At 31.3% G+C, this 25,332-nt stretch overlaps 1 protein-coding gene across 1 annotated transcript in view; it reads right to left on the bottom strand.

Annotated features, from left to right (window-relative positions):
- LOC135963196 (trypsin-1) overlaps window positions 1-17,558 on the bottom strand; it is a 231,709-nt gene extending 214,151 nt beyond the window's left edge. Inside the window, exon 1 of the mRNA XM_065514965.1 lies at window positions 17,238-17,558. Within this exon, the coding sequence (XP_065371037.1) occupies window positions 17,238-17,469 (232 nt within the window). The 5' untranslated portion in view covers window positions 17,470-17,558. The remainder of the gene's footprint in view (window positions 1-17,237) is intronic.
- Between the last annotated feature and the right edge of the window lie 7,774 nt (window positions 17,559-25,332).

The raw sequence follows: 25,332 nt of genomic DNA, 5'->3' as shown, positions 1-25,332 counted from the left end.
TTTAATAAAAACCCTTCAACATCAAATTTTTGTTAACGAAAAGGCAGTAGTACCCATTTTCAAAGAATTTATTGAAACCGAAACCAACGAAATGCTTGAATTTTATATAATCAAATTTCACAATTTTTATGATGGTTTGATAGGTAATGATATATTGAGGCCGCTGAACGCCTGTATATATTATAAGAATAAGCAGATAACGATCGGTAATAAAACATTGCCGATATTTTTTGAGAACGAAATAGCGGTTGAAGAAAAGACGAAAGCTCCACCCAATTCAAATTTGGTTTATTTCAGGGAGGAAGGTCAAGGTAGAATTTTAAGAGAAGGAATTTTAGAATCAGAAAATGGAGAAATAGAGATCAACTTGTTGTCCGAAGCCAATCGTCTGACTACGCAGAAGGTAGATCACGAAAATTTTAGTATAATTAAGGATAGGGAAATTAAGCCCATCATGGAACAGATTCGGACAGAACATCTTAACGTCGAAGAGAAATCGGAAATCTTGAAACTGGTAAGGAGATATTCAGATATTTTCTATCAGGTAAACTCGAGATTGACTTTCACATCTGCTATAAAGCATGAGATTAGAACTACTGATAATGTACCCATACATACTAAATCATACCGTTATCCTTACATACATAAAAATGAAGTTCGGGCACAAATTCAAGAAATGCTTCACAATAATATAATAAGACATAGTAATTCTCCCAATTCGGTAGGAAGAATAAATGGAGACTCGTCATCGATTATAGGAAACTTAATGAAGTAACCATAGACGAAGTAAATATAGACGAAATCCTAGATAAACTGGGTAGATGCCAGTATTTTAGTACGTTGGACTTAGCAAAAGGATTTCACCAGATAGAAATTAGAGAGGAAGATATCCATAAGACCGCCTTCACTGTGGAAGGAGGTCATTATGAGTTCTTACGAATGCCGTTTGGATTGAAGACAGCCCCAGCGACATTTCAGAGACTTATGAACAATGTTCTTGGCGATTACATAAACAAGATCTGCTTAGTTTATTTGGATGATATTATCATCTTTTCTACCTCTATTCAAGAGCATATTAATTCAATCACCTGATCTTTCGCCGCTTGCAGGAAGCAAACCTTAAGGTGCAATTGGACAAATCGGAATTCCTCAAAAGAGAAACTGAATTCCTTGGCCATATTGTTACGCCCTTTGGAATAAAAGCGAATCCCAAGAAAATAGAATGCGTAAAGAATTTCCCACTTCCAAAGACCCCCAAACAAATAAAACAATTTCTTGGACTAACGGGATATTATAGAAAATTCATCAAGGATTACTCCTTGATCGCAAAACTAATGACCAGGTACTTGAAAAAGGATGCCAAGATTAACATTTCAGACCCGCAGTACTTGGATAGTTTTAATACTCTCAGGACTCTGCTTACGCATGATCCGATTCTTACATACCCAGATTTTTCAAAGAGGTTTACTCTTACAACAGACGCTAGCAATTTCGCTTTGGGAGCAATACTCTCACAAGATAATCACCCAATTTGCTACGCAAGTCGTACCCTCAATGAACACGAGTGTAATTACAGCACTATTGAAAAATAATTATTAGCTATCGTCTGGGCTACTAAATATTTCCGTCCATATCTTTTTGGACGAAAATTCATAATTGAGACCGACCTTTTTTATACAAGTATAAAAAAGGAACAAAAAATGGAAACGCCGACGCATTGTCAAGAATAGAACCCGAATCCGCTGATATCAATGCTCTGGAATCCGGGTTCGGCATAAAAGAAACAGAATCACCCATAAATATATTTAAAAATCAAATTATTATTAAGAAAATTTCTTCGGGTGCGGCTAGAATCAAGAATGAGAAAATATTTAATAATACTAAAAAATAATAGGAGTCAAGGAACTCGATAGAGAGACCTCAATCTCCTTGTTAGAGAATCATTTCGATTCAAATAAACTGAACGCGGTTATTGTGGAAGACATTTTTTTTGACATGATAAGGAATACTTACGAGGAACTCTTTTCAAACAATGATAAATTTAAAATAATAAGGTGCACTAAGTTGCTCAGGGATGTTAACGATGAGAACGAATTAACGGAAATTATAGAAAGGGAACATTTGAGTAAAAATCATCTAGGAATACAGACTGTCTACGAAGAATTGAGAACTGAAATATACAATCCTCACCTTAGAGTAAGAATAACACAATTCATCAATAATTGTGAAATATGCACCATTGAAAAATATGATAGGAAACCACCGAAGATACCATTTAAGATAACTGAAACCCCTTTTAAGCCTCGGGAAATTGCGCACATAGATGTGTTCTATACTCTAAAAAAGGAAATTTTCATGACTATAATAGACAAATTTACGAAACATGCAGTCGCATATAAGATAAACAGTAGAAGTTGGACAGAGTTTAAAGCTAAACTCTTGCAGTACATTAATACATATGGTAGAATAGAGAAAATAGTTGTGGATAATGAATTGCAGCCATTCCGATGCAAGAATTTCTCAAAGAAGAGAAAATAATTATACATTTTACGTCCAATAGCAACCACACTTCTAATTCGGACATTGAAGGATTACACAACACTATAAATGAACACTTAAGACTTTTAAGACACGACGATAGAAATGAGAATGAAACTACAGAAGAGAAAATTTTGAGAATAATAGGATTTTACAATAACACAATACACAGTACAACTAGGATCAAGCCGATAGACTTTTTGAGTGGAAAAGTTAATGAAGAGAAATATGATGAAATTCGCAATTTGATAATTAAAAAGAAAGAAGAATATAGAAATAGATTGAATAAGAATAGAACTGATGTAACATTGGAAGAAGGTGTAAACTATATTAGGGAAATTAGAGGAGGCAAAAATCATAGGAAGTACAGAAAAATATATAGTAGGAAAATTGACGAAGAACACGTTGAGAACGCTAAGACAGGACACAAGTATTATAAGACACACGTGAGACAAAATAAAAAATATCAGGACAAAAATAATAACAAGATAAGAGCTGGACAATAATTTTTAATGCATGCATCTGATGTCCTTTCATTTTCAGATGACGTTTTGGATGTTTCTGACATTCGTTTTTACGATTACCAATGGACAGTTCCTTGACATTCAGGATTTGTCGAATAATCATGGGTATATACTAGGGTATTCATTCGACTAATGATCGTTCGATTAATCGAATAATTTCTTACGAATAATTATTCGAACAATTAAAAAATGGCCATTTTCGAATAACGAATAATTCGAACAATTTTATGTAGAATAATCGAATAAAACGAATAAATATTTATATATATTTCAATTTATTAAATTGCTTAAAATTGTTCATAATTTCAAATTTAAATAAGTAATAATGACTCAAAAAAATTGTACTGTTTCTGAAATTCGACAAATAACTAAAGACAAAGGGACTTTCGATCACTGTAGATGAGTTTTCCGATAGCTACTTCTATAAATATATAAATTTTACTACAAGAAGTTACAATTCTAAAACCAAATCTTTCAAAATTTTTAACTTAGGACTTGAACAAATGAAAATAAAAGTCACGGAATAAAATATTTGTTATTTAGCTGGCGAAATATTAGAAGAATCGCAATTAATAATCAAAATATTAACTTAGATTAAAGTGGAGTTGAATGTGATAGAGAATGTGATTTTGAAACGGTCGTCGAAAGTGATATTGAGGATGACATTTATAATAATTACATTAAAATAGATGAATGCCATGATCTGTAAATATACATATATATATATAAGTGATGTTATTTACCGCGTACGTAAGTGTTGCAAAATATTTAATAAATCGAATGATAAACACAAATATTGCAAACTAAAGTTTTCCAAGAAAATCGTGGAGTTCGTCTTATACATGATTTTGAACATCATTGTCTAACATGGTAATAAAGAAGTGGCCACTTAAAATCCGGACGGATTAAAACGAGCATAACTTTTAAATGAAACAACGTATGTTAACATTGTATACATGAAATTAAAGGTAAATTATTAAGCAAGTTTATGTGTCTTTATTTCGAATACATTTTCTGGCCTTTCTTTTTATGCCTCCTATTAATAGCTGCACAACTTTACTTCCCACTTCTAGCGTTATTTCAGCATATTTATTCCACTTTTTGTTCTCATCAAAATCTGGATATTTACTGTACCTGCACTCTTTTTCAATTTACGTTTAACAATTCTCCAATATATCTCGATTGGAAGAAGATTTGGGCAATTTGTTTAATTGATGTGTTTTGCTATAACATCAATATTATTCTCATTATACCACTTCATAGTTGTATTTGATTAATGATTTTTATATATAATTCTGAAAATTCTTTAAAAACATTTCTGAAAATCTTAACTCTTCTAACAGCAGCTGCGGATTGCCTGCCAAATTAATATTTTTGTTCAAATTTAAAGACCACACAATCTCGAGCTGCCGAGATGTAAAATTTTTGACCTGATATCTGCCAAAAATAAGATTTTGGGTTTCTTTTAACACGACAAAGTCGGATTTTCTAGACATTTGTGCACAATTTTATCACTAGCTTCTTTTTCCATTGTGTCTACACTTTCTAAAACTAAACATAATGACTTGAAATTCGTTGTAGAAAAGCGGTAGATTTGTTGTTAAAAACATATGTAAAACTTTTTCCATTTTGATAACTGGGAGATTTGTTATGATTACTACAGTGCGTACGGATTATAAGTGGCCACTTCCTTAAACTTTTTGCGTATTTGTAAATGCGTCAATCATGCAATGCCTGACTTCAAATTAGCCACGTTCACTGACATTGATATCAAACTTTGGACAGATTCCCTTTATTATGTAATTCACCAAGACCACTTTATTAAGCAAAGATTTGGCAACGTTGATAGAGCTTAATGTATAACACAATTTGTTATAAATAATTTAGAAATAGTGAATAATTAATTTACTAAAGAATTAGTTACTTAATTTAAAACCCGAATTAATGAATGACATAAAAAAGTTCTTAATACGTTTATATTGTATTTGAATTCAGAATCATGTCCAACTAGCTCAAATGTTTTAAAGCATAGCTCCAAAACGGAAACTAAAGGGTTTGCTAGTCAATTGTTTTGTAGATTGTTCGGGTGTTAATCTGATCAGAATATTTCTGTTGAAAATTTAATAATGGACTTATCAATACTTTAATTGTTAACTTTAACGTTATATTTTGTTTTTCTTTAACAATAAAATATTATAAAACGACATCAAAACTTCATTCTTTACTTTTTTAAAAAAAAAATAAATTATTCGAATAATACGATTAATTTTAAACGTGTGATCGAATTATTCGAACAAGTTAAAATCTCTTATTCGAATTATTCGTTTTATTCGAACAAGAGAAAAATCGAATAATTCGAATACCCTAGTATATACCAATTAAAATAAGGGAAGTAGATATTGTCGACAAATACATAAAAATAATTCACGTTATTAATACAACGCAATACTTAGAAACGGTTAATATACTGCAGGATAATATTCATAGGCTCACTAACACATACACGAACATAAGTCCACTACTAGACAGTGTGAATAAAAGTATGGACATATGTAGGACAAAAATTAAAAATCTCACTCCCAGATTCAGACAAAAGCGTGGACTGATAAATGCGATAGGAAAAGGACTAAAATACGTTACGGGGACAATGGATAGCGATGACGAAAAGAAAATATTTGACAGGATCCGGGGACTTGAGAAGGATAGGGAGGACACAATGATGACTTTAGATGGGATTTACTATTTGAGCTCTGCAATATCGGACAAAATTTCGAACATCACCAATCATATAAATAGTCAACAGAAGGTCGTTGAAACTTACGTAAATAGGTTCAAGACAGAAGTTCAGAATAGGATCCTTGACTTGGAAGACGAAACTTTGTTTCTGCAAAATGTTTTTCGGGTTAATAATGACGTGAGCTTGTTAATGGACCATGTGAACGAAATCGGACATGTAATCTTCAATTCTAGATTGGGAATAGTCCCATCAGACATACTGACAAAGGACGAGTTTGAACTCATGGACGGAATGGAATCTTATCTTCAAACTAAGGTTTCTGTGACTTATAAAGAAGACATTATAATCTTGACATTGAGTATTCCAAAGTTTCTTAACGAATCATTTTCGGAGGTTGCTTTTGAACCCCTGCCTGATGATGAAAATAGAACCCTAATTGTTAAAGAAAATACTGTTTTGATCCATCGGGATAAAATATACAGATCAAACACTTTGGAGTACAGAGAGTTGGAACAAATAAAAGACGATTGCCTTACGAACATTGTAAAGGGCTTGGAACCTAGGTGTAATATGAGTGTGACAAAAGATCAAGAGGAAAAGGAAATTTACCATGGTTTACTGATATTTAAACACTATCGGGACGAAATCATAACGAACTGTAAAAGTCCACACAAATTAAAAGATTTTAGAACATATCTTGTAAAATTTGAAAATTGTATTGTCGAAACAAAATTAAAAACTTACGAAAACTATAAGATAAATGTAAAAGAAATGTTTGTATTGGAAAAATTTATTTTAAAAATCGAGAAGGATAATATGTCATTTCCTGATTTAATTGTTAAGGATATACACTTTAATGAGACAATGAAAGTTGTTAAACATACGTTATTTAAGAATACTTTAATCAATACGGGCAGTAGTTTGACTATTTTCACTGTCCTTGTTACTATTGTAATTGTAGTTTATATAAGGGCTTTTAAAACAAGAACCTTTATTGTAACTTCGTCGGAGCCTCACTCTAACGATGGGGGAGTTATAATCACCCCTAATAGAATTATAATTTAAGTATATTAATCACCCTAATAATGTAATAATTTAAGCATGTTAATATTGTAATTCTATTGAAATCGATCAGTAAAAACGCTTGCCCACAAAAACTAAAAACAAATACACATATAAATGTTAATACTTAAATTCAACATAAAATCAATTGCTTTCCATTAAAAAGAATACAATGTTGCAACTTAACAAAAACGCTTGCCCACAAAAACTAAAACAAACATACGTATAAATATTATTACTTAAATTCAACATAAAATCAACTGCTTGCATATTTGTCCACAACATTATGTACAAACATGCATACATACAAACCAAAATACAATATTTTTATCACTAATTGCGGGTGGTCAAGCTTTTTGTTTAAAGTCGAACAATAAACTTCAGATCGATTTCAAAACAACGAAATTATCAAATAAGCATATTCTGTCAGAAACCTAAGTGGTGAGAATGTATTAATAGAAAAAACTATGTGAAAACAAAAACAACACCCTTATATTTTTTGCAATATTTTTTGTGTTTTTTTTTAGCTACATATTCTTGTTGTGAATTTACTACTTATTTCTCAACTGATTGTAAGTACATTTGTAAGCTTGACCCTTAAATTTTTTAAAAATCTCGAACAGCGGTAAGTAGTGTTTCAGTCAAATAATAAGTAGTTATCGCTTTGCTCCAATTATACTTGCTGGCTTACTAGGTAAGTAAAGTTTTTGCTGGGATATGTCTAATAACATAAAACCTAAAATACATTTTATTTTATTAAACATACATAAATAACTATTAAACATAATTATTGACTTTTCCATTCTAAATCACATACAATTTTCATATATTGCAATGAGTTTAGGGCACTGTTGACGTCACTGAGCTTAAGAGTATTTTTTTAAGAGAGCCATGTCGCCATCTGTGTTTATTTCTTTATGGTTATGTATATGATCGTATGCTGCCGCGAATATATTTTTGCTTTGATATGATACAACGTTTGTATGAACTGTTTCAAGAATTATTAGAGTTATTCAAATTGTTTTTGTTTTCATGAAGGAATTTGTATATGTGTGCTATTGAATGAGTGTGAATTTATTTATGGTATGGTGATGTAGAATGAAATAAAGAAAGAGTATTGCTACAGTTTGTAAGTATTTTTCATAAAATAATAATGAAAAAGGGAAATACATAATTGTTGTTGTTAAAATAATAATTGTAATTGCAAGTATGAAATTAGTAAAAAAAAATACATTAGTGGAATTTCAAAAATACATTAGTGGGATTATATCTACCAAAAAACATAATTAAAAAAATACAAGGTACTGATATTCTTAATTAAATTAGCAATATTATTTCAATCACTTTTTTTAGAAAACATATATCTTATGCACTTTTTTACTATACTGCTACATCAACAGAACATTTGTCAGCTGCCATGAGCGACCTATCGTGGGTTTTCGCTGTTTTTTGGAATGACAGTATTTCGTTATTTTTTATTTCGTAAAACAATAAAATCTTATTCCTTAAATTCATAAATTCTATTTATATATTGTTATATCATAAAATAATTAAGTTAATGTTGAAAATATTTTTATACAAATTGTATCACAAAACTATTTTTCTTTCGTATTTTTAGTAGAAATTTTGTTGATCATATATATATAAGTTGTAAAATACAGGTAAAAAATAAGGGTGCACATTTAAACGCTTAAGTTTCCCATTTGTGCAAATGGGCAAATTTGCGCGACATGTTTCATGAACACACCTTTTCAATTTTGTGCAAGTTTATACAGAAAATTTATATTTGTCAAATAAAAATACATAAATTCAACAAAAGCTTTAATAATTTTTTTCAAATTGTATAAGTTTTAATTTTAAAACGTTGAATGAAAGTTAAATCTTTGGAACAAACGGTGGTATACATCGTTTGGAGGACTTTGTTTATGTTCTAGCTGTTGGTTAATGTTTTCATACACAATGTCATTTAATACAATCATTCTGTTCCAAAGTTACACAATTTTCACATGCACAAAATTTTTATATTTTATTTGATTTTTATTTCTTATAAATAAAAGTAAACAAAAGCAGCTGATTCATCAAATGCACAATAAATTCAAGTTTGTCTAAATTGTCGCGCAAACTTATCGGAGTTGTGCAAACGAATTTCCATACATTTTTTGACATTTCATTTGCGAGAGTGTAAAAATGCACAGATTGCACAGTTTGCGAGGCTTTTAAGCGTTTACATGAGGACCCTTAATATATATTTTGCCAATTGATAACTAACATTATGTAAATGGGAAAACCCCCAAAAAATTGCAACAATATTAATTTTGGTTTAGTTATTGTCACATTTTTATTTTGGATCACAATTATCAGATCATCAAAATATTTTTCCTTTTTCAAATTCCAGTTAATATCTTGAGTTTTTTGTTAGTTTCATTATTTTGTGGTAAAAGAATACCTTATAGTTAGTGAATGTTCTGCTTAACAAATATTGTCTAAATATTTGGTTAGCATCGGAAATTATAAATAATAAAAATTTAACTCTTTCCGCAAAAATATTAGTTTAAATAAAATACAATTTGATTTTTCAAAATTTTAATCAATTATTTCACGCATAAATCTCTAATTGTCAAAAGACTGTGTGTTTTTACAACTAACAACAGAAATAATTGATTTAATTCACTACAAGCAATTCTCAAAATGAAATGGTCATTATACAACAAACTGAGCTAATTTTTCAAAATTTTAATCAATTATTTCACGCATAAATCTCTAATTGTCAAAAGACTGTGTGTTTTTACAACTAACAACAGAAATAATTGATTTAATTCACTACAAGCAATTCTCAAAATGAAATGGTCATTATACAACATACTGAGCTAATGAGCTAAAAGAGCGACCTAGTTCATTTCAGTGAGCTGAGCTGAAAAGAGCTGTCACTTCACTGAGCTAATAAACCCAACTCTACTCTATATATCAAATCAGTAACTAAGCTAGTTATGAATTGTGAATAAGATCTACAACAGTGATGTTCATCCCATACAAAAATTGTTTAAAAAATGTACACACATTTGTTATGCTCTTTTAAAGAGCGTAACAAGTGTCTCATTTTTTAAAGAAATTCATTAAGCATTGTTGTTGGTTGGTTTTTGGATGAAGCATAGCAAACACACGCGTTTCAATTACAATTGTACACAAAAACGACAAAGTCAAAAATAAATAAACAATTTGAGAGAATTTAGGCCGTATAACGTACATATATTCTTTCATTTCCTTAAAATGTATTTTACATTCATTTAATAAATTGGTTATATCTGGCAAAAATTCTAAATCTAAACATTCTTTATTTTGTTCTTATTTTAAGTGTTTGACATTATGTTTGCTGGGTAGCTCTCTCACCAATACATCTTCATTTTTATTTTTGTGATTTCTGAATATGCGCCAATGAAATTAAAATAATCATAATATTAATAGGCAAGTTGATTTCTTTAGACCCCTTTTACGCTCACATTATACCTTCAATTTGGGCATTTTAAAGGGATTTATTCACAGAAGTGCAGAATATATACATATTATAATCGGTTCAGTTTTTTAGGAGTTATAAGCGTTTAAATATGTTACTAACACAGATGCAAAAACGTGTACATGTCGAGCGACTGTGATTGAGATTGGACGTGTTTACTTTTACTCCGAGTTAATTCGTTAATCTAATGTTTTTATCGGGAAATAAATACAAATTACACCTGTATTTTATTAACGCGAAATAATATTAAATAAAAAAAATCAAAACATAAACAAAAAGACAAATAAGTAAAGAAAATTCTTTATTTCTTTTTTGAACTTTTTTGTGCATTATCTATTAAATAAAGATCAAGAGTGTTAACTAAATTATTTACAACTACACTTAAATGAGTCTCTTCAACGAAAACAGTGAGCGAAGGTTGAGTGTAAACGGCAGAAATGCATACGTAACAGTTAATGCAGATGAAAAAAATATAAACAAAACAAACAGAAGATTAGATGATGACAGCTTGTTTTTAACCGCCAAGCATCGACAACAACAAATAATTGTCAAACGAAAGAAAATTCAACAGCTGTTCCAGAAAAAAAAACAATATTTTACTTATGCCTGAAAGTATGCTAGCTATATCAGCTTCAGATACGAAATCCACCACACTGACTACAAATGAAATTAACCCATTAAGCGGCGCTATACCCAAGATTGGTCAACCATTAAATAAAGATAATAAATCCCAAATACAGGTTGGAATGGACCGGTATATTACAGTATTAAAACGGGCACGAAGTCCCAAGTCTTCGAAAGCGGCACCCTTGGCTAAATTATATAAGGATAGTGAACCTGCTAGACTAAACAATGAAAATCGTTTTTCTATTCTGGAATGTGAAACAGATGAACCAGTAAATAAAATTACCTCTACAAAACCACCCCCTATTTACTTGAGAGAAAATAATTCAAATTCACTGGTTCAGAGCCTGATCACATTAATAGGAGAGAACTCTTTTTACGTTATCCCAATCAAGAAAGGCACGATTCATGAAACTAAAATGCAGGTCAATAGTGAAAACGATTATAGAAAGGTTGTAACATATTTTGAAACTCAAAAGAAAAGTTTTTACACTTATCAGCTGAAAGGAAGCAAGGGTCTACAAGTTGTAATAAAGGGTATTGTCTGTAATGTTGAACCACTCGAAATAAAGCAAAGCTTAGAAGATAAAGGCTTTAGACAAAAAATGTGATAAATATTAGAAATTACGAAAAAAAAACCCCAACCACTCTTCCGTGTTGAACTTGAACCCGGTGACATAAACCTGAAAAAAAATGAAACACATCCCATATATAACCTGAAGTACTTATTGCATCGTAAAATTACGGTAGAAGAACCACACAAACGATTTGGCCCCGTCCAATGTATGAATTGCCAAGAATATGGACACACCAAGGCATATTGCAAATTGCCACCCGTATGTGTTATTTGTTGGGAGTTGCATAACACATCCCGATTTAACAAATCCAAAGATGATTCTAAAATAAAAAATGCAGCAATTGCGGAGGTAACCACAGAGCAAACTACAGGGGTTGTCCTGTCTACTCAATTGTTAAAAAATCACAAAGCCAGAAACCAAAGATTTTCCCCGCTCAGCCATTAAATAACAACAATTTTAACTACCCCCCGTTGCAACAGACATATGACAACAAAGTAACATATGCAAATGTACTTAGAAACAACCAAACTCAGACGCAAGTCCGTCAACTCCAAAACGAAAATGTGAACCCAGAGGTAAGAGAGCAAACGCCAATTTTCAATTTTACCCGACTATAATCTACAATAGAAACTCTTGTGCAATCGGTAAATAACTTTACAAACTCAATGAGTAACATGATGCAAGAAATGCTTAAGATGCAATCAATGTTATTGCAGGCTGTGCTTAACAGACCATGAACTGCCTAAGAATATGTTTTTGGAATGCAAACGGCATACGCCAACACAAAAACGAACTCGAATATTTTTTAAGAAACCAACAAATTGATGTAATGCTGGTTTCTGAAACTCATTTGACGTCCAGAAGTTCGTTTCGAATAAATTGATATGTAATATATGACACCAAAGATCCCAGAGGTAGAGCATGCGGAGGCTCCGCAATTTTAATAAAAACTCGAATCAAACACTACTTAATGTGTGATTTTTGTGAAGATTATCTTCAAGCTACTACAATCTGTCTTGAAGATTTTCATCGAAACTTAGTGATTTCATCGATATATTCACCCCCTAGATTTACAATTACAGAAAGTCAATATAATAAATTTTTTAAATCACTTCGTTTCCTGGCTGCTGGCGATTATAATGCTAAACACACATTCTGGGGATCACGAGTGATTACCCCTAAAGGTCGTGTTTTGTTCGATACAATTTCTAAAATGGATTTGAATGTGCTTTCGAGCGGCCAACCTACTTACTGGCCTACTGACCCACGAAAAATATTGGATGTTATAGATTTCAGCGTGATGAAAAATATCCCTAGAGAAATGATTCAAATTGAATCCTCGCTGGAACTATCTTCAGATCACTCACCCACTATTGTTACTTTAATGAGCCCCCTAGAAATTGTATCCCCGACTGGTAATTTAGCGATGGCAGGCACAAGAATAAATTGGCTCAAATATAAAAAATACCTCAGTACACATTGCTCGGAAAACATACCGCTAAGAACACCAGAAAACATCGATCACTCTCTTATCAATTTCGATAAAAATCTCAAACTGGCTGCTCAACATGCTACCCAAACCCCCCGACAAATCAGATATAATAGAATTAATTCTGCATTTCTTAAATGAAAAAAGAAGATTTCGCAGAGAATGGCAATTGCACAGATCCCCCCAACTAAAATCGAAGCTCTTAGAATTTCGAAAAATGGAATCATTGAATAAATATTTAGAAAGCCTGGACGCAACCCCGCAATCGGATTACTCACTATGGCGAACAACAAAAAGTCTTAAAAGACCCGTTATATGTAAGTCCCCCTTGCGAAATTCAACTGGTGGTTGGGCAAGAAATGATACTGAAAAAGGGAATCTGTTTGTTAATCATTTAAAAAATGTATTTACACCGAACACATCAAACGAAGCAATTGAGTTGCCACCTGTTGCACCCCATTTTGGAGCAGCCGTACCCCTACGTATTGAGATTCGAGAGATCGAAAATGCTGTTGCTGATTTAAATCCCAAGAAAGCGCCTGGTATGGACAAGATCAGCAACAAGATGATTATGGAGCTACCCCGGATAGCAATAAAAATAATTCTTTTTATTTTTAATGCTATATTTCGACTTGAATATTATCCTCCAGAATGGAAGGTTTCACTGGTTACCATGATACCCAAGCCGGGAAAAGATCACACAAAAGTAGAGTCATACAGACCCATCAGCCTATTGTCTAATATATCAAAGCTATTTGAGAAGATACTTATGAACAAGTTGTACCCGATGTTAACTGAAAACAATTGTATTCCGAATCATCAATTTGGATTTAGAAGAAAACACAGTACTATCGAACAAACCCATAGACTTGTAAACATGTTGAGAAAAGCGTTTGAAGAAAAGAAATACTGTTCCGCACTCTTCATCGACATCTCTCAAGCGTTTGATAAGGTATGGCATGCTGGATTAATATACAAACTGAGTCAAAATTTACCGGCAAACACACATAAGCTGTTGGAAAGCTATTTAACTGGTCGAACTTTTAAGGTTAAAGAGGGAAACTTTTAAGTACTGCACAACCCATTTAAGCTGGAGTCCCCCAAGGCAGTATCCTGGGACATTTTTTATATTTGATATATTCTTCTGATATGCCAACTAACAATCGCACTCATACATCAACATTTGCTGATGATACTGCTATTCTAAGCATTCATGAAAACCCTCAAGAAGCGTCTCGTTACTTACAAATCCACATATTTGAATTAGAAAAATGGTTAAAACAATGGAAAATTAAAGTCAACGAGCAAAAATATACACACATAACCTTTACATTGCGTAGAGAATCATGCCCCCTATTCATATCAATAACAAAATAATAATTCAACAATCGGAAGTGAAATACCTCGGAATACATCTCGATCGTCGCCTTACATGGAAAAGTCATATAGATGCAAAGTTGACTCAAATGAAATTGAAATCAATTCAAATTAATTGGCTTATTGGCAGAAACTCCACGCTTAGTTTAGATTGTAAACTTCTACTTTATAACATGATCATAAAACCGATATGGTGTTATGGCATACAGTTATGGGGCACGGCCTCAGCGTCAAATGTAGAAAAGATCCAAAGACGCCAAAACAAGTTTCTAAGAATGATCACAGTTGCCCCCTGGTATATCAAAAACGCGAATATACACAAAGATCTAAACGTGCCCATTGTTAAATCTGAAATCTCGAAAAATGTACAAAAATATTTAAAAAAAACTTGAAGTTCACCCAAACCCGCTGGCCCGCAACATATTAGATAACCGTGGCCACACTCGATTAATCTAGAAGGAAGAATGCCAATTTAACCAAAACAACCATGAATACAAAATTTTTTCGTCCGGCACTGGCTGGACTAATTAAATAATAATTATTAGATATAAGAATTGAACCACTTATTGTTAGTTCATTAAATAATGAAGATACAATAAATAAATGATGAAAAAAAAATGTGAACATTAAGCTAAAAAGTAAACAAAGCAATGCGTGTTTGTCCAATTTGTTGTAAATAAATAAGAGAAACAATTAAACAGTATTGATTTCGTTCTGTTTTAAGTGAGAGTTGTTATAGAAAACAAAGAAGAAGACTTTAGTAATTTAAAGTCACAAAAATATATTTTAAAGGTGTTTTTTTATTTTCTAACTCCCATATTTCCATTCAAAATTTGTTTTATAAACTCTTGACAAATTTAAAATCTGTTTATGCATATCGGTGTAAATAGGTCGCCTCCCATACAAAGTAAATAGTTATATCTAAATATTTTGTGAACTATAATTGCAAGATTCTTCAAACTTAGTCTAAATGGCTCTTTTATAATTTTGCATAGTTTCTCTGAAAATGTTCGGGATTGGAATAGTGTGCGTGGGACACCCTATACAAAGTATATAAATAATTTCGAATATCTGTAGAACTATAATTGTATAAGTGTTTAAACTTTTAGCGAATTAATTTCTTATTACTATGAGGAGTTTAGCTGAATATAGACGGAATTAGATTAGAGGGCGTAGCACCCAAAATGGGTGGGGTCGGAAAAGGATGTGAGTCACCTCCCATACAAAGTAATAATTGCAAGGTTCTTCAAACTTTGTCCGCATAGCTCTGTTACCATTTTACACAGAATGGCTGAAAATAGTCGGGATTGCATTAGTGGTTGTGGCACAAAGTAAATAATTAATTTTGAATATTTGGAGAACTATAATTCTAAATGAATTTTAACTCTGTATCAATCAATTTATTACCATTCTACGGAAAAACGAATTTATTCCCGATCCCTTTTTGAAGTTTAGCTAAGCATGATCGGCTTAGTAGGAATTACCCCTCCCTTATAAAGGAAAGTTAAAGTAAAGCCTGATATTTACATAAAAGATTTAAATATGGATAAAAAATATACCAAATTAGTTAGTTTTTTTTTAATATCAAGTGAACTGTAATTGAGAGATTCTCAATATTTTGTATGTATTATTTTCGTACCATTGTACGTAGTTAGGTTTTATCAGAAATCCATTAATATTGTTTAAATTTTACTAGGGTAGGGGTAGCGAAGTGCACCGGGCTATGCTAGTTAAAATAATAATGGTTACTTACCGAAACTGTTTCTTTATTTAAAAAACGAGCTGCAGCACTTATATATGAAAAACAAAAAAATTTAAAAACTGAGTATTTTCAACATAAATTCAAACATTTTATTTCAAGATTTTACTGAAGTTGTTAAATTGTGCTCAATTAAAAACATATAGAAATCTCCTACAAACAGAAAAAACTATTGACCAAAAATGGAAAGACTTTTTAAACAGCGGTAGTTTTCTTAATTTTGAAAAAAATAGCAATTTTATTTTATCAATTGTTATGTTTTTGTAAAAGCGTGCTGTTTTTTCTTTAATTGTACTGGTGTTTTAACCTGGGTGTATTGTTTTCCCGAATTCCAAATCTGGCTACCCTTAATAGGGCATACGTGTCAAATGACCAAAACATATAAATTGGAGACATTTACTGTCTATAAGGGATACACTACTTGCTTAACTGCCGGGTTAATAGTGAAGTGTTAAGCAGAATGTGCCAATCTCAATATGAAATTCTTAAAATACAAACTATTCAACAGCCAAATAATGTTTACATTTTAAAAATTTTCAGTTTACAGTTACAAATTTTATAAAATTACACTATACTACATCCAAAATATGCAGGGATTGTCTTATATTAATTTTGTTAAAAAAATTGTGTTTTTATTTAAAAGATATGAGATTAGTTTTTAAACAGAAATAAATTGGTAGGGAAATGGCTGAATTACGATCGTTTATGTTTCCAAAAATTAAATCTTCTCAAACAATTTTAATTTTCTTCACTTTCTAAGTTCATCGTAGGGAAGTAATTTGACTTAGTTGGAGAGCATCCTGACTTTAAACTACCGTAACTCAGCCGTATTCCAATCAATCTTTAAAAACACAAATAATTAGTTCTAACTTTAAGAATACCGTAATTTCACAAAAAAAATACTAACCGAAATGATCGAGAAAACTAAGAGTATTTCCGTGCTCTATGGACTACATCAAAACCGAATTGATACATGAGAACCCCTGCATATTTTTTCGTTCACTTTTGTCACAGTGTTATTATTAGTGTAAAACTTACCACAGTCGCATGTTTCTATATTTATGTCTTCATAATCGGTATCTTCATTTATATTGTCTCCAAAAACATTGGAAATTCCTGATCCTATTCGAAATATTGCATCGAACAGAAATTTACTTGTGCGGTTTTGAGTTTTCTTAAATATACAATCTTCGTTACACTTTGTTTGAAATTTGCATTCGACAATATTATTAAATACAAATAAATATAAAAAAAGATGAACTAAAAACATTTTGTATGCAAATTATGCATTTTAGTTATATCATGGCATTATTTGCATGTAATTTTTTTTATTAATTTTAAATAAGTAAAATGAGCGACGATAAGCATAAAATGTATCAACCACAACAATAAAATAAAAATATATTTTGTCACAAAGTTATGTACTGTATATATTATTGAATATAAAATATATTTCAATGTAATATACATATTGAGTTAGAAATCTATTATAAGTAGGTTAAGTTTTCGAAAAGTAAGTTTTTGCATATTTTCAGGGTTTTATAGAAAATAGCATAAAAGTGTATATTACGCACTTCGACTATAATTCTTTAAAGAAAATATAACTTTTGAGTTCTTAATCCATCACCACACAGTGATACAAAAACGAAGTTTCCGAATACGAATGGGATGTGTCCAATTGCAAATGAAAGTTGACCTTATCCATAACAAAATCTTCAAGGGTTTTTTTTAGTTCAGTGCGAGATTTTTTTTTACCCGCATTTGGTGATTTTGAAACGATGTCTAACAAGATAAGATCACTGAAAATTTGAAAAATAATACTTATTTATTATTATCCTGGAAAGTTGTGGTATCTTACACGAAATTCACACGATGTTCTTTTTTCATGTTTGCCCAGACGTCTGTTTTCATGTTTGTCGATGATTGGTGGTGCGTGGGGTAGAGAAGAATGGGGGTAAGACAAGAAACATGATTTCGGTTTTTCATGTTTCTTTTTGACATTCCTCTTTACACTCATTCGTATTCTTCTTATTATGTTTTATAATTTTTCATTTGTTGAAGTGAAAACATCATTTATATTAAAAGAGAATTTTTTTATACATACATACATATTTAACAGTGCTGCCAGTTTAACCTTTTTGAGACTAGATTTAGCCTTTTTATTAAGTCTTTAGCCTCGAAATTTTTTAAATTAAAAATTTCGAGACTAAAAAAAACTGAATTTATATTTGTAAGCCATTTTTCTTTTTAATTCATTACTGTTTTTCATTTATCTTTTCAACTTACTCAAGAATTTTGCAGTATTAAATGAAAGTGCTTCAAAATGAAATAAAGTATTTTATATCTGAAAGCTAAAATATCTAGCAAATTCTGGTTGTATTCCAAAACGTCTGTATGCAATGCAGTCATATCTTTAACAAGACAAAGCAAAATTTATTTATTCAGAAAAGAGTTCGTATACTTAACCAGTTATTTCTTAATGATCAATCGACTCTGAATAATTAAAAATCATTATGTCCACCTTCTGGCCGGTTGTCCGTGACTGATATACCCAAGAATTGGAGGCGTTACTAGGGTATTCAATTAATCGGGTTTCTGGTTTAATCGGTGAATCGAGCAAACAATTAATCGAGGTTTAGATTTAATCGGTTAATAATCGGTTAATTTAAAATTATTCGATTAACCGAATAATTTCTATACAATAACAAAATCCGTGTTTATTGAACTGAGTAATACAAAATATGCGCTGTTCTATAATCTTTCATATAGTTTTATCAGTTTTCAAAAAAATAAATTATTTTTCAAATTATTCGAACAGTTAACCGTCCCAAATTAATCGGTTAACCGATTAACGGTTAATCGATTGAATACCCTAGGCGTTACTCAATAAAGATAGTTGTCAAACTCAACAAGAGCTAGCGAAATCATTTGGAAGCAGGATTCATCCAAAAGCAGGGAAATACTAATTGAAGCTGAGACACGTTGAAAGACGATTTTTTATATCTGAAATGCTGCACTACCTGTTAGAAACCACTTAAAACAAAGTGGTTGGGAAGTTTTGCTTCATCCGCTTTATAGTCCAAACGTTGCCCCGTCCGACTTATATTTCTTTCGATTGAAGCAGAACGTTCTATCTTCAATACACTTCACTTTGGAACAGAGTATCCGATATTATCTTGACTCGTTCTTGGCCTCAAAAGATGTGCAGTTATTTTGGCTCCCAATATTTTCCAATAAGGGTCCTCATGTAAACGCTTAAAAGCCTCGCAAACTGTGCAATCTGTGCATTTTTACACTCTCGCAAATGAAATGTCAAAAAATGTATGGAAATTCGTTTGCACAACTCCGATAAGTTTGCGCGACAATTTAGACTAGCAAACTTGAATTTATTGTGCATTTGATGAATCAGCTGCTTTTGTTTACTTTTATTTATAAGAAATAAAAATCAAATAAAATATAAAAATTTTGTGCATGTGAAAATTGTGTAACTTTGGAACATAATGATTGTATTAAATGACATTGTGTATGAAAACATTAACCAACAGCTAGAACATAAACAAAGTCCTCCAAACTATGTATACCACCGTTTGTTCCAAAGATTTAACTTTCATTCAACATTTTAAAATTAAAATTTATACAATTTGAAAAAAAATTATTAAAGCTTTTGTTGAATTTATGTATTTTTATTTGACAAATATAAATTTTCTGTATAAACTTGCACAAAATTGAAAAGGTGGGTTCATGAAACATGTCGCGCAAATTTGTCCATTTGCACAAATGGGAAACTTAAGCGTTTAAATGAGTACCCTTAATATATTTTTTTATTTTTTGTATGGAAAATTTCCAAATCAAGTTAAAGTAGCAAACAAACCAACAAAAGATGTTACGTATTTTTTATACTGGACGAAATTTTCTTTAATTTAACTCTATTATAAGATTTACACATTTATTGCGTAAATTTGCAATTTGGGAAAAATACATTAGTGGAGTTCACTATTAAGTGGGAATGGTCTAGCATCATTGCAAATGCAAAATTTTACTGTAATCCAATAACAAAATACACAAAAATCTTTAAAATTAAGAATTTGCAATGATGCAAGACCATTCGCACTTAATAGTGAACTCCACTAGTGTTAAGATAGTTGAGGTATAATTTATTATCTTTTGTCCCGCGAAAGTTTTGAAAATCCCGCATTTTTCACCTATTTTTAAAATTGTCCCGCTGGCATCCCTACTTTCAATACTAAATTGTTATTACACATTACTCATGAAGGCTTGTGATACTTGATGGCTGTCAATAGTCGTTAAACGTATGTGGAGCTATGCTTCGAGTTAAAACCCATTTTGATTTAATTTCGTCAAACCAGCAATGCTACAAAACCAGTGATTAATATACTGATTATAATTTGGCGTACTATTTTTATTTTAAACCAGTATTGCACAAAGTACAAAAAGTAAATAAATCATTTGTAAGCAATTCAGCGGATCCAAAAAAACTGTTTTCTGATTTAAAATTCTACATAGTTTGTGTTTTGAAATTGTAATACAATGCAAGGAAGTTGATCCATTATCGTACCCAATTGAAAATAATACGGCAAATTAAATTAATTTTAATTAATTGCAACAAAGATTACCATATGAAAACTCTTCGCAAAATCGATTTTTTGTACGTTGATAATACACTTTATGTCATATTAATACTGAAAAATTAAACTGCTAATGAAATCTTCGTTAAGGCAGAATATTATAACCTGTAAAGGGACAAATATAGAACTAACAATTCCATTTTTTGACATGGTTAATCAGTATTTAACTTTTTAATACTTCCTTTAAGTAATGCCGATGAATTTTTTGAACATATTTTATAATTTTTTATTTAAAAATAAATATAAATCTAAATTCTTACAGCCATATGCATAAACATTTACAAAAGGTTTATAAACCAATTATAGGAAAATTTTCATAAAGTTGTATTCATAAACGATTAATAGCTTAAAATACCTTTGATAAACAATTGTTAAATGTAAAAATTTTATAGTAGGTTCGACCCTACTTTAAACCTACTTTAAGGAATTCTTTTTGCTTTTTATCTTAAAAAAGAGGATTTTAAAGATAAATTTGGAATAAAATGATACTATTGCAATTGCTAAACACAATTTCCACTCCGCTTGCGATTAAGTTCCATTTTAATAGTATATGATTTTGTTTGATATTCCTCCGGCAGTGAACTATATGAGGTTCACAAGTGAGTTTGATTGGCATTTTTGTCATTTACTTTTAACCTGCAACGCCATATAGTAATAAAATGTGTAAACATTGTGGAAGAAGGTCCACAGAATCTAATATACCCACTCCGGAATTAAAACTATGTGTTTCCACATTGAAATTCATTAAATTTTGTTAAAATTTAACAAAATGTCAAAAATAAATAAATTATAAAACAGTGATGTTTATTTTATCACAGAATATTCGTCATTCGAATACTTTAAATAATAATTGAAATAAACTATATAAAAAAATTTATACATTAATACATTTTAGCTTAATATAAATTTACTAGAATCAGATATACATTTTTTTATCTAAAAATTAGTTGTTATCTTCAAAAATGTATTATTACTAAAAACAATTAATGAAAAAATGAAAATTAACGAATATTTTATCCTAATTGAAAGCAACACTAACAACAAAAAAGGGGAAATAAATGAGAAGCATTGCCAGCTTAGACAAAAATCAGTACATTAGTTATTGTATCTTTATCAAACTTTTATGAATACAATACTTTTGTAAATGGGTTTTAAAGCTAAAGTGTTCGTTAACAAAATTGTGTTTTAAATATCCAATAAGGTTCTTTTCTATTATTATTCCAAATTTATCTTTAAAATTCTCTTTTTTAAGATAAAAAGCAAAAAGAATTCCTTAAAGTAGGTTTAAAGTAGGGTCGAACCTACTATAAAATTTTTACATTTAACAATTGTTTATCAAAGGTATTTTAAGCTATTAATCGTTTATGAATACAACTTTATGAAAATTTGCCTATAATTGGTTTATAAACCTTTTGTAAATGTTTATGCATATTAAGGTGGACCTTATTTTTTTATTTTCGATTTTCCAAAAACGAAGGGCAGTTTTGTGTGAGGTTAGGATAAAAAAAAATCTGAAAAAAATTAGAGCTCGATCGGTTAAAAATTGGCGTGCCGCACGAGGGTCAAAGTTTGTGAGAACGAAATTATAGGTAAATGGATAGAAAAAGGTGCATAACTACTCAGGAGTCACCCGTAGGTAGATAAAATGTATGAGCAACCCCCATTATTTTCGTACCCCCAATATTTTTCTAGAACAACATACCCCCTATCTCCAACCGTTCAGGGGGTCCCCATACAAAACAACTGAATTTTCACGAAAATTTTCCAATATAGAAAAAAAATATATACAATTACTATTACAATAAAATAAATTAGTTTATTGATGTTATTTATGAATAATTATGTTATGCTATATTAAATTTCTTTTTTCAAAACTCGGATATTTTTTGCGATAATCACCGACAACTTGAATCAAATATTGCTTTTCCTCTTCGTTCCTGCACAATATTTTATTGTAGTCCTCCATCATTTTCACGCCTCTTTCAGCGGTGTCGTTTACTACGTGAATTTTTTCAACAATTTTTAGTGCTTGCTGATAATCTTCGCGCTGTGGCCACGTTTCCGGCGGATATCGTATAAATTCATGCGGCAAGTTGAAGCGTAGAAAAAAGTTTATAGTTTGCTCAGTTACTTCTGCAAAATTAACCGCAATTTTTTTCATGCTTCGGATAGGTCCTTCATCATCTTCATCCCAATCATCATCTTCTCCAGTTTCTTCTCCAGTTTCTTCATCAGTTTCTTCATCTTTTTCAAGTTGAACTTCCTTGTCTTTTTCTTCAAGGATTTCTTTTCCATCATATATGCACATAATTGCCAACATTTTTCGTTTTATGTCACACGAAACATCTGAATCAAAGTAGGCGAGAGCTATAGCCTCCTCCGCCAGATACCACAAATGTCTGATAAACTTTGTTACCATTACTTTTGACAAATTCTTATCCAAGTCTGCATATGAGTGAAGTGCTTTCAAAAAGTTGAAGTCCTGATTGGGCGCTTTGACAGCTTCAGTACAGCGATACCAGACTTTCACGTACAGACGAACAATAAACACACAGGCATCTCGAATTCCATCCAATTGTGACTTTGCCAGTTTAAATTGGTCTCTGAACATAAATATTTTCAGTGAATAAATTGCTTTAGACATCCATCGTGCGTGGTGAATAGGTATGAGTTCTTTAAACTTATATTCGCCAAAATCGCCTCCAAGGAATAAAACAACCAGTTCCAATAGTTCCTTATAGTCGTTACGAAGTTGTCTTTCCTGTAGTTGGACCATGCAAAAAGTAATGATGTCATCTGGAGCAGTAATTAATTTCGAAGCAACGATCTCATCGCTCACTCCAGTTTCGAATGCATTCTGATTGATTTTTTCCCAATTCTGCTGGAAACGGCGAAACAGAGAAACATCTGGAGCAAAAGTTTTTCCAATTTTTTCTTCGAACACTGCTCTTAGCACCAATTCATATATGTGATGTCTACATGGAGGATGTATCAAATCTCTCTCTAATAACTGTTCAAGTAAAACTGCAGCTCCTGCAAATTCACCGGTGTTTGATGATGTCGTGTCAAAAGACATGGCTTGAACTCGTTTCGAAAGGTTCCATTCTACCAGTAGTTGATAAACGGCCGCTGCAATATTTTTGCCTTTTCCACAATCTAATTTTGGAACGCCTAATATTTGTTCGATTTCGCCATTAGTTACAATAACCGGAAGGCGATCAATCTTATTCATTCCTGTAATGTCTTCCAGTATCTTTGTGGAAGACATCCCAGTGCACTACAAAAAATGCTGTTGCCTTCAACTGTAATGGAATAAAATATTTATTGAAATTAAATTGGTATAAGAAAAGTAACCTTACATGTAAGTTCTCCTTTACAAAATCAGTGATTTTTTGTCGATTTGCAGTACGGTATCTTCGAATTTACGAGCGATTTAATACCAAATTTGATACGTTGTGACCAAGTCCTTCAGCTACTGCAGCCATTAAATGCATTGCATTTCGGTCAGATATCATGCATTTATCCAAAGCAGAAACGATCCGTTCATTGATAAATAACTGTGTTCCTCTTTTAACAACTTCCGAAGCCCACGGTAGAGCGTCCACTTCCATTCCACCAGCGCCAACATTGTCTGACGATTCGGTAGATGATGTGAATTGCACTGTACCCATTGCTAAGGTATTAATTTTAGTAGTTGCTCGTAATCGCCGTTCATCTGCCTCTTCTCGTTCCAATTTTCGTTTTTCAATGCCTACAAGAGCCATGTCAATGCCAATCATGCTGCCTGGGCGGCCTTTTTTCCTCTGTGCAAGCAAAAACTTTTTATCCTCCTCTATTTTAATCGTGGTGAGTGCATTAACATGAGCAATATCGAAGAGATCGTCTAATTCTTCGACAAACTTATCCTCTTTTACTTTATGCGACGTTCCTCCTCTTGTTGAGCTCTTGTTCAATTTCCTCCACTTCTGGTACAGCTTCTCAATTTGCTTTATGACCGAAGACTTGTCTCGGGTCGGAATTCGTGCTTTATTCCAGAAAAGGAGCACTTCGTTTGCAGCCATTGTTGTACTTTTTCGCACTTCCAATTTTAGTGTACGAGTGTGAAAAAAATACACCAAGAACTTCTTTTTTAGACGGCAATTTTGATCCCAACAGCTGCGGTATAACACATTCAATCAAATAAATGTTATGCTGTTGCGATCTCAAATTAATTTTTGTCGTTGATGATGCCATTGCAATTCAAATGCGAACCTGTTCTATTGAAAAATTTAGTTTTTAGGTTTTAGTTTTAATTGTTTTATTTCTTTGTACTCACTTTTTTGTACTATTTTTTAATTTTTTGTCACAATTTGATGTTTTATTTATAAAAGTCATAGAACAACTAAAAGGTCAATACTTTTATGTACATAAAATAAGGTGTATATTTTAAAAAAATGTTATGCAAATGTTTCTCAATGAATTTAGGTAAGTTTTTAAAATTCGTTGAA

The sequence above is a fragment of the Calliphora vicina genome, chromosome 1, assembly GCF_958450345.1.
Source record: "Calliphora vicina chromosome 1, idCalVici1.1, whole genome shotgun sequence".
In the NCBI taxonomy this organism is placed as follows: Eukaryota; Metazoa; Arthropoda; class Insecta; order Diptera; family Calliphoridae; genus Calliphora; species Calliphora vicina.
The sequence above is the reverse complement of the archived record's forward strand: the minus strand, read 5'-3'. Positions and strand labels throughout refer to the sequence as shown.